At 51.0% G+C, this 10,326-nt stretch overlaps 7 protein-coding genes across 7 annotated transcripts; 3 read left to right on the forward strand and 4 right to left on the reverse strand.

Moving 5' to 3' along the window:
- Positions 1-94: 94 nt before the first annotated feature.
- NPC2 (sterol transporter) lies at positions 95-610 on the forward strand (the record flags this gene model as incomplete). The annotated part of the gene is made up of 1 exon (XM_022821660.1): positions 95-610. The coding sequence occupies one exon, from the start codon at positions 95-97 to the stop codon at positions 608-610; it is 516 nt and encodes a 171-aa protein (XP_022678000.1).
- A 371-nt stretch (positions 611-981) lies between these two features.
- On the forward strand, positions 982-1,551 carry SDH5 (succinate dehydrogenase assembly factor SDH5; the record flags this gene model as incomplete). Its single annotated transcript, XM_022821661.1, has 1 exon — positions 982-1,551. The coding sequence occupies one exon, from the start codon at positions 982-984 to the stop codon at positions 1,549-1,551; it is 570 nt and encodes a 189-aa protein (XP_022678001.1).
- A 285-nt stretch (positions 1,552-1,836) lies between these two features.
- MRP10 (mitochondrial 37S ribosomal protein mS37) lies at positions 1,837-2,124 on the forward strand (the record flags this gene model as incomplete). Its single annotated transcript, XM_022821663.1, has 1 exon — positions 1,837-2,124. One exon carries the CDS (start codon positions 1,837-1,839, stop codon positions 2,122-2,124), a length of 288 nt encoding a protein of 95 aa, XP_022678002.1.
- A 155-nt stretch (positions 2,125-2,279) lies between these two features.
- On the reverse strand, positions 2,280-3,233 carry FAD1 (FMN adenylyltransferase; the record flags this gene model as incomplete). Its single annotated transcript, XM_022821664.1, has 1 exon — positions 2,280-3,233. The coding sequence occupies one exon, from the start codon at positions 3,231-3,233 to the stop codon at positions 2,280-2,282; it is 954 nt and encodes a 317-aa protein (XP_022678003.1).
- Positions 3,234-3,464: 231 nt separating this feature from the next.
- Positions 3,465-4,682, reverse strand: MTF2 (Mtf2p; the record flags this gene model as incomplete). Its single annotated transcript, XM_022821665.1, has 1 exon — positions 3,465-4,682. One exon carries the CDS (start codon positions 4,680-4,682, stop codon positions 3,465-3,467), a length of 1,218 nt encoding a protein of 405 aa, XP_022678004.1.
- A 353-nt stretch (positions 4,683-5,035) lies between these two features.
- Positions 5,036-6,817, reverse strand: NBA1 (Nba1p; the record flags this gene model as incomplete). The annotated part of the gene is made up of 1 exon (XM_022821666.1): positions 5,036-6,817. One exon carries the CDS (start codon positions 6,815-6,817, stop codon positions 5,036-5,038), a length of 1,782 nt encoding a protein of 593 aa, XP_022678005.1.
- Positions 6,818-7,210: 393 nt separating this feature from the next.
- AGC1 (citrin) lies at positions 7,211-9,946 on the reverse strand (the record flags this gene model as incomplete). Its single annotated transcript, XM_022821667.1, has 1 exon — positions 7,211-9,946. One exon carries the CDS (start codon positions 9,944-9,946, stop codon positions 7,211-7,213), a length of 2,736 nt encoding a protein of 911 aa, XP_022678006.1.
- Between the last annotated feature and the right edge of the window lie 380 nt (positions 9,947-10,326).

Raw genomic sequence — 10,326 nt, forward strand, 5'->3', positions numbered from 1 at the left:
TCCAGCTGTGGTAATTAGCCGGTTTTTGTACCCATTTACACACGTGTTTTATCTCCCCCCCCCCTGTTGAAGTTAAAGAAACAAGCTCCCCACGATGTCAATCCCCTCCATTATTAAGCTCCTCCTATTCTGCGCCCTCGCTAACGCCATCTCGTTGTCTGAATTGGTCAGACAGGCCCCATTGACCCTCAACAGACCCATCCCAGGTGGCTCACCCCTCTTGCAATGTGACCTCGAAGAACCTCAGTCTCTCGAGATCACCAGCGTCAGCTTGGACCCCAACCCTCCCCAGAGGGGCGAGAACCTCACCGTCGCTGCCTCGGGCATCTTGAAGACCGTTGTCGAGGAAGGTGCGTACGTCGATGTCGAGGTGAGACTCGGCTACATCAAGTTGTTGTCGCAAACGTACGATTTGTGCGAGCAATTGGAGGAAAACGACGTTTCCGGGTTGAAATGTCCGATCCCAGCGGACGAGTACGACCTGTTGAAGAGCGTCGAGATCCCTAACGAGGTTCCTCCAGGCAGATACTCGTTCTTTGCGAGGGCCTACAACGCTGACGACACCCAGATCACGTGTCTCACGGGCGAGATCGTGTTCCCGGGGTACTAAGTGGGGCCATTGCGTTAGCAATGGGCCCTTGGGACCTGGCCATTGCCCATTGCCTTAGCCTTGGCCTTGGCCATTGGCTTAGGCCCTGGGTCCTTCCTCTTCCTCTTTCCAGGCGTGTCCACGTGACTCCCACGTGACTTCCCCACCCCCACCTCTTTTGCTATATATATAAAAGAAAAGCCCTCAAGAAGAAGCCACTGCTAATGCGTTTAGTCATACACTGGGTACTCGCTGGCCCTTACTCTGGCCTCTAACTAGCGACTGCAGGCTGATTAGTTGAGGACTAGAATAGCTGAGGACTAGAATAGCTGAGTAGTTGAATAGGCATAGGCATAGGCAGTTGATAAGAGAACATAGTGTTTGTATTAGGTATGATTGCACCAGGAATTTTGTTACAAGGAGCAAGGGCACTGCCAAGGGCAGTGCCAAGGGCAATGCCACGGGTAGTGTCAGTGGCCAGGCCAGTGGCCTGGCCAATGGCAAGACACTTCCATGTGTCGTCCCAGGTCAGCAATGGCAAATCCCAGGACAAATCTCAGGACAAATCACCTGCTTCTAGCGAAGCAGGTGAAGCAGCTGACGAAGACGACGTCACCCTCAGAATCAGAATCCCCCCCATCGAGAGAACCGGCGAGTCCCTCGACAGAAAGCGTGCCCGCTTGATCTACCAGTCCCGTAAGCGTGGTATTCTCGAAACGGACTTGCTCTTGTCCCGTTTCGCTGCCAAGTACTTGAAAACCATGTCTCCGGAAGAGTTGCAGGAGTACGACGAGTTGTTGAACGAGCTCGACTGGGACATCTACTACTGGGCCACCGAGAACTACTCCATCACGCCGCTCCCCGACAAGTGGAAGGACTCCAAGATGCTCAAGAGGCTCCAGGAATTCAGCAAGAACAAGGACCGCGAGATCTTGAGCATGCCGGACTTGTCGAAGTATTGAATTAGGGCCCTAGAAGGATGCAACAGGCCCACATCAGGGCCCTATGGGGCCCTGATGTGGCCTGCTAATGCCTGGCCCATGCCTGGCCGATGCCCTGGTGAAAAATTTAACCCGTACACCACATACTATTCCCACATATATTCCCCATTTTATACGTAAATTTTAACCAAAGTAGTATAACCAAAATTTTGCACAACCTATGTACTAGTAGAAGTGGACAAAGGCGAGTACAGAAGCCCTACACAGCCCCCAGAGACTAGTCAAGTGGCCCCTCCCATCGTTAAAATGTCCAGCAAAGCTCCGCTCTACAAATTGCCCCCACTTCCCAGGCTCAAAGTCAAGAAACCAATCATCCAACAGGAAGCCAACAGATGTCTAGTGCTCATGTCGAACCTATTGCAGTGCTGGTCGTCCAACGGACACATGCACGGCGTGTGCGACACCCTGGTGCAGGACTTGAAGGCATGCACAGCCGAAAACGCCATGGGTAAGAACCAGAAGGTCCAGAAGAGTAACATCAACTACCATGCGGCCAGATTGTACGACAGAGTCGGTGGGAAGTCGCACGATTGAGGAGGGTAGAAGCCTTCTCCTCCCTGTATATAGAGTGGTTAGACCACGTTAGACTACTGCCCAATTTTATTTACACGTTCGATTCCCTCCTTTATATATATATATATATATATATATATATACATACACACACCCAATGGTAATGAATAGATGGCTCACTTTCTTCTCGCGAGCCTGCCGGCACGCTCCCATTCGTCTTTGGTCAAGTACCATCCGGGATGGAACTGCGATGCGTCGTGCTCGCGAATCGCCTGCAAGTCGCCGTGGCTCACCTTCGAGCAGTGCGCCTGGCCGTCGCCCCGGTAATTGTGTGCGATTTCCCATTCAAAGTCGCTGTGATGCTGCTCTGATGGGGCCAATGTCGCTCCCACAACCGGCTCGGGCACCCGCAAGTACGGGTTTCGCAGCGTGTTGTTCACGCTTCCCAACGACGTGAACCCCAGCTCGTACAACCCGCACACTTCTTCGCCAGAGTACAATAGGAAACTCCATATCTCGCTCAAGTTCCAATGCAATAACGGTTGCAACCGGAAGAATCGAGGCCAGTTCTCGTCAGTCTCCTGCACTGGCCGCAACGTCTCGCCAAACGGATCAGAATGCCGTACCCCAATGACAATCGCCTGGGTCTCAGGGTGCACAGCCAGGAAGTTCCGGAACGCCTGTGCCATGCCCACTTGCTTGTCCTTTGGAGACTCGTACAACGACAAGCAATATCGGTCCACGCTCTCTTGGAGAAACTCCTGTGCGCTCTCAAACATTGCATCTTGGTCAATGTACACTGTGGGCACCCGGTCCATCGGGAACCGGTGGTATTCGACGCCGTATTGCGAGTCCTGGATCGATTTCATGAACAGTTCCCATAGACATCCTAGGTATATAATCAACAGCACCTGGCAGTCCTTGCCTCCGTTGTACGAGAACGAGATTTCGCCGTTGAAGGGGTCCCATCGGGTGAATATGTCTTGCAGCAGGTACCGTCTGCTGAGCTGGATGGCATGCTGTGTGTGTTTGATGGTTTCGCGAGTGGTTGAGTTCAGCAATGGCTCAGTGTTAATTGCGAGGTACGATTGCGTGATGTTGTAGCAATGGAGCGCAACTTCGTGCAGCATTGGTGGGAGTACTATTAGGCAGTGAATGGTACTTGGGAAGCTGCTGGCTCTTGTTCTGCTTCCTCTTTGTAAATCCTTGTATAAGTATAAGTATAAGAAGAAGAAGAAGAAGTAGTCATCGAAGTTTTAAAAGTGGACACTTTACGGTTGATATAGGTGGGTGGTATATATGGGGATATATATGGGTGATATATATGGGGGTATTTACAGGGAAGGTATATATAGACATCCTCACGCCTCAGCCCGCATCATCGACTTCTTCAACGTCTTCAAATACTTGTTCAAACTCTTGAGCGCAGCAACGTTGTCTGCACACCATAGCACCGCCATCTTGGACGCCTCGGGCACCACAGCGCCCGAAACTAACCCAGATTCCGGCACGGGCAAATCCTCCTCCTTTTCCTCAGCTATCGCATCCGTAACGTACCGCATCTCCTCGCACACAGACTCAAGAACCTCTGTCGTCGTGATATCGCCTCGTATTCCGTTGAAATCCATCTCGTAGATGAGCTCCTTCACCATCACCACGTCCCGGTACTCACTCCACGTATACTTCACCAGCAGGTTGTAGAAGTCCACGTTGCACACGTTCAAGTACAGCGAGAGATCCTGGCAGCTCTTGCACCTGTCGTAGATCGACTTGAGAATCAAATAGCATCTGTCTGCTGGCAACGAGAATTGTCCGCTCTCGAACACATAGCGCACGATAGCCGGCAGCGTGACCGCATACGGCTGTGGGAGACTCTCCGGGTGGGCAAGGGCACGCTTCTGGATCTGTTCCACGAACCGTGACGACTGTGTGTGCTCGAGCTTGTGGTCTGCTTTCAGATACTGGTCGAGGTACAAATTGAACTGGTCCAATAGGTCTTTATCGGACTTGATGGTGCTTTTAAGGTGGGCCAAATGGGGCTCCAACGCATGGTCCAACGCCACGCGTAGCTTCTCCTTCTCCTCGACCCGCAAGATGGCCCGTTCCATGGGCGAGAGCCGCACTCTGCGCTGCGACAAGCCGACCGGCAAGTCCACCGAAAGGTCGAAACTCGAGTGCGGACGTCCGCCAGACCCAGCGAGTTCCGACCCTGGCTCGGAACTGCCTCCATTCACTGTGGTACTACCATCTCCATGGCCCAACACGTCCTTCATCAAGCTCGAATGCGTCCATTCGGGCGTCTTGTCGCTGAACACAATCTGTTTCTGTAGCTTCGCAGGGTTCAACAACCGGTTCATTGCCTCTTTATCGGGCTGCGACCGCGCCTGGTCCCGCTCTTGCGCCTTGCCAATAGCCTCCCGGATCGCCCTGTACTCTTCCAGCACCTCATTGGCGCCCGAACCCGCGTGGTTCCCGCTGGAACCACTGGAACCACCCGACTGAAACCTTAGTCCAGTCTTGCTCAATTTACCAGCATTGTTCAGCCACAAACGGCCGTTTCCTCGAGCTAAACTCTGCATCAAAAAACACTGATATATTCCTGGCCTATTAACCACTCACCAAATGCCTCACAACTCGGTGCTTGGGGCCCTGTATCCCTCTTATTCCTCCTTTCTTCCTTCCTTCTATGTATTCTTCCCAATGTATCAGCAGCTCATCGCAAGTGACACAATTTTTTTTTTCAATGCGATGCCATACTAAAAAAGAGCGAAAGTATGTCAAATAAACTGTTGAAAAAGGGCGCCAATTGCGGGGCCATTGCGGGCCCATTGGGCCCGCAATGGGTCCACAATGGGTCCCTGCTATTTATACTATACAACTACAAAAAAAAAATACCTTATCTCTTGTCTCTTGTCTCTCTTGTCTTGGCCTATCAAAACCCATCCAAGGCCTTTGTCGCTCTCTCGAGCCGTCTCAGACCCTCGTGGAACTTCTCAGGGTCCAGCACCATGTCTGCTGTGAGTCGCGAGAGCGAGTCGACAAGCTTCTCGAGCGCCCGTTTCTCCTCGATCTTCATGCCCAGGTTCGAGAACTCTGACCCGATCAGAGTTCCCTTTGTGACGTTGAGCAGCTGCGAAATGGTGTCGATATCGAACGACCGGAGCTCCTTCTTGGCCCTGGGCTTGCCGTGGGGTTTCCTCTTGGCGTGTGCTTGTGTTTTTCCTGGGGTCTTTGGGAGCCTGCTCTGGGGCGTGCGGATGCGGTTCTGTGGGGTGTCTTCTTCTATAATGTCTTCGTAGTTGTCATCGTCATCGTTGGTGTTGGTGTTGCTGCCATTCTGGATCTGGCCCTCTGGCGTTGTGAAGTGGGGGGAAGGTATGGATGGCAATGGCCTGGTGGTGTATGTGACGTCTTCATCGGAGTCGCCGCCGCTGCGAGAACCACCGCGAGAGCCAGGCCCAAGCTCATGCTCTTGGTCCGGAGTTTCGTCCAGCTCTGTCGCAGAGAAGAAACTGTCTGAACGGATGCTGGCGCTGCCAGCATGGCTGGGGCTAGTCCTGTGGCCCTGTCCTTGGCCCTGTCCTTGGCCCTGGCCCTGGCCCTGCACCTGCATCTCCCTGGCCAGCTGGTTCTGGATATCTTCCAGACTTTCCTTGATGAATATGCGAGACTTGGGTCTCTTGGTGCTTCTTGGAGGCACTGGGGGAAGCACATCGGATATCACCTCGCGATCAGGCTCGATACCACGGCCGCGGTTCGGATGCATTTGCGTCTCGAGCGGTGGGATCACGCTCGAGGTCATCGAAACCGTTCTTTCCGCGTCGTGGTCAGAGATATCGAGCGGTGTCGTGTTCGTGATGGCACTGTGGTGCGTATGCTGGTCCCCCTGGTCCTCTCCATCCTCCTCGTATGGCTCGTTCAGCTCTGAAAGATGGGGCAGCGTGCTCGAACCGGAATTGCTCGTAGTAGACATGTTGTGGGAGTGGCCGCTCTCGCTGGCCAAGTTCCCCGAGGCAATCGACGATGGCACTTTCTGGTGCGATCCCCGGTCCATCGCCAACAATTTGAGCGAGTTGCTCTTGTCAATGGCCCCTGGACCCAGACCTGGACCCAGACCTGCTCCTGGCTCTTGGTCTAGCCCAGAAATCCCCTCTGCCTCCCGACCAGCAGCACTAATCACCATCGCCTTAACACTCTTGACTTCAACTGGCGACCATTCTTTCTTCGAGGGAAGCGGTGGTAAACTGGGCTCCCCCGTCGTCGTCATCATTTCCTTGCGCACTGTAGCAGTAGTAGCAGTAGTAGCACCACCCTCCTGCTTCTGAACCACATACGACACAGGAACTCCCTCGTGAACCGTCCCCGAATATGACGATAGCATGCTTTCCCGATTCCCAGGCGACATGTTCTGCAATTGCGTATACCCACTCTCTGGCGTCTCCAACGATATAGATGTCGTCGATACACCAACTGTCTGCGTTAGATCAACGAACTGGCTTGACTTTGATGAATTCTTGTCCTGCTGATCCTTGTCATCATCCACTGGAGAGTTCTTCCTGCTGGGCATGAACGCTTCGTCGTCCAAACTCCCATGCAAACTCAAGCTCTCAATCATTGCTGATAATCGGTTATAGTTGGGGCTACCACCAATCACTTCTTGAGGTTTCTCAGGGGCACCCGCAAGAGAATCCTCTCCACGCATACTCTCGCTCATACTGATTCCACTAGTATATGCTATGCCTTTGCCTTTGTGTATTCGCTGCTACTACTAGTACCTCCACTAGTACCACTACTAATACCAACTTCTTGGATAAATACGACAACCACCAGCCAGAATTAGGACCCAGGACCCAGGACCCAGGACCCAGATCCAGAGCCAGATCGAGATCGAGATCCTGTGTGTGTGTATGTGTGTTGATCTTTTCCAGTCTCGAGAGAGCGATGACATATTTCCGGATCGGGACGAAATGTAAACAGAGACACGTGACACGATTTGCGCGCCAGGAGCGGCGTCAGCGACGCAAAAAAAAGAACAAGGAAACAATTTGTCGAAAGTAAAGCCTATAAATGATAAAGTATATATATATATATATACATATGTGTGTGTCTACCTGTTGGACTTGGGCGAGATGCGTTTGAGCTCGTTTTGGAACTGCTGGTACACGTTGAAGTCGAACTTGGCGAAGTTGTAGTCGAGATCGATAAAGACCTTGGAGATCTGGCAACTCTTGTAGTAATAGTTCAAGAAGTTGCTGGAGTAAGGGTCGACTGAGGGCCCGTATAGTTCTACGGGCATGGGGTCTGTGGAGTGGTGGTGGTGGGTGTGGGGCTCGTTCTTGACGTTCTTGTAGAACTTGTTGAAAATTCCCGTGACTATTGGGGTATCAGCTGAGGCCTGAGACCCGCCGCTGGCACCGGAATTGGCGCCGCTGGCGCCGGAGGCAGCGACCTCATCCGGGTTGTACTTGGACGGGAACAAGCCCTGGAACATCTCGAACGCGGCCAAGGTGAACCCGAACTGCGGCGAGCTTCGTAGCACACGCGCAGGACCACCTTTGAAGAACGACCTGACGCTTTCTTCCTTGAGAATGGTGCGAACCGCGTGGAAAATGCCGTTGTAGCGTGTTTCGCCGCTCTTTGGATCGATTTGCAACCGCGTCTTGATGACATCGAACGGCGTCGTCAAGTACGCAGCGGGCATCCCGGCAAGACCACCAGAGAGCAACAGCTCCCACGTCTTGAGCTTGTTCCGCTTGGTCTTGTCGTTCGGATCGAACCTGAACAAGTCTCTCTTCAAGTGCGCATACGTTGGGAAGTATATCGCCGAGAAGGGAACGTCACGCAACAAACAAGCACCAGCTCCCTTGTACAACCCACGCAATCCCAACTGTCTCACAATATCAAGCGCCCCGCCAGCATGCTGGGACTGGACTTGGAGCCTGATCTTGACGATCTCCAATGGGTTCGTGAACACCACCTGGCATGCACCCGCCGTAGCACCAGAGAGAACCTCTTGGTACCACTTGATGGTCCGCGATTTGCCCATGAAATGCTGTCTCATGAAATCGTTAACGGTAAGCTTGATCGCCTTTTCTGGGGCAACCCCGATTAGCTGGGGCCCCAACCCAGAGTATAGCCCGCGGATCCCCTTTGTTTGGAACGTCTTCACGAAACAGTCAATGGAGTTCTTGTACAACACCGAGTTCCGCTGCGCTTGCATCCGGGTCTTCACCAAGTCGATCGGATACACGATCGTGGCCCCGATACAACCAGCGATGGATCCCAGCGTGAAGTTGTGGATCGAGTCGAAGATCGGGTAAAAGTAGAAATTCGAATACCACGATTCAGACCTGATCCGTTTCAACTCCATCGAATGCACAATGTCGTTTAAGTAGTTGGGGTTCAAGATCTTCATGAAATCCTCCATCGTGAGGTTCCTGCTCTCGGAAATGTCCTTGACACTCTTGTTGTTCCATAACCTGTCTATTAGCGAGGTGGCCAAGTTATTGGAAACGCTATGGCTCTGTTTCCGGTCGTTGTGCTCCTGAAGCGCCAAGTCCTGGTTAAACTCGTCGACGTTCGAGTTGTAATTCTCGTTGAACTCTTTAATCGTGCCCTGGTTGATTTGCGGGCCCATCTGCACTTGGCTGTGGATGAAATCGTCAATCGCCTCGTCAGAATGGTGCATCGACGTCAAACATTGGTTCCGCGACTCCTTTGAATTCGATACAATCGAGAACAAGAGATTGATCTGCGATGGAGAGAACTCCACGATGTTCGTTACCTTGTTGTACTCCTTATTCAGGAACTCCATGAAGTCCTTCTTCGTAATGATTTGTTCTCGCACGTCGTTCTCGTCAAACTCGTAGTACTGGGCGTACCGGATCAACACCTGGTTTAAAAGATCAAAGTTCTCGAATAAATAGAAAATGTCCTTGATGACATTGAACTGAATGTAGTTGTTGTCGCACTTGATCTGCCGGGTGTTCGAAAGGTCCAAGGAGTTGAACACGTCGGACGAGATCCTGTGCGAGTAAAACAATTTTAATAAATATGCAAGTTGGTTTTTGGAAAGAGACTGGCAGTTCTTTGCCGGATTCAAGTGGCAGAGCTTCGTGAACCCGACAAATAGCTTCTCGTCCTTCAAATCGCTCTGTAATATCGTCACGAGCGAGTTCAACGAGAAGTACTTCCCCGAGGATTTGCCAAAAGGCGTGCAATGGTACAACGGGAACCACCGGAACTCGTTCCAATTTAGTGCTAGTTTGTTCTTCATGATGAACTCGTCGTTCACGCAACGCTGCAACAACGATATAGTCGATTTGAACTGGTCAACGTTCAAATATAGATCATCGAAACTCAAAAACTTGTTCCCATAATTGATGGACTTGATGCGTTGGTCGTCAATCGAAGATGTCTGCTGCGCGCGGATCCGCGCCACATCAAACTTCCTGAAGAACTCATACAACACGATCAAATGGTAGTTGTTGAACTCGAGGATGTTATTGAAATGAAACCAGTCATTTATCGTCAAATAGCCCTTGTTCTTTTCGTCCATCGCGAAGAATATACATCCAAATACGTTCTTCGGTATCTGGTTCAAATTGAACGAATGGTCCGTGAATTTCGAGTACAACGACCGCGAATTCGATATCAACCGTATGAAATCGTCGTATCTCAACACACGCTCTGTAGCATCGTCATCTTCAGCGTTCACGTTTGACACATCGCTCGCATACGGCGCTCCCAACTTCTTTTGTTCCGCAGTCAAAACGCTAGCATACTTCTTGAACACCTCCAACTGCTGCTTTTTTTTCTCACTATTCGAATTTATCAGTTCCATCTCTAATATTGCATGCTGCTTGCTGGTCTCTAGCTTAGCCTAGCCTAGTTTAACTTAATGATTGGGGATTTAAATTGGAATTGGAATTGGAATTAAAAGAAGAAGAATAAATAACCTGAAAAACCTGGAAAAGTCCGCCCCGTTATAACGAATGAAAAGTTGCTGATGATTACAGTGCTGTAATGTCACAAACAAAGAATAAATAAAATAAAAACAAAATGATGTTAAACCCTCTTTGTTTTAACGTCAAATGTCCATGCAAAAATAGAATAAATAAAATAACCGTCTTTTCTACCCTAAAATACGTTCAATACCATGCAGGTACTTCCAAAGTACAACCTATAGCTTCAAAACCAACAAAGGATGGCTGGTATGCTGCC

Source organism: Kluyveromyces marxianus, chromosome 7 (genome assembly GCF_001417885.1).
Source record: "Kluyveromyces marxianus DMKU3-1042 DNA, complete genome, chromosome 7".
In the NCBI taxonomy this organism is placed as follows: domain Eukaryota; kingdom Fungi; phylum Ascomycota; class Saccharomycetes; order Saccharomycetales; family Saccharomycetaceae; genus Kluyveromyces; species Kluyveromyces marxianus.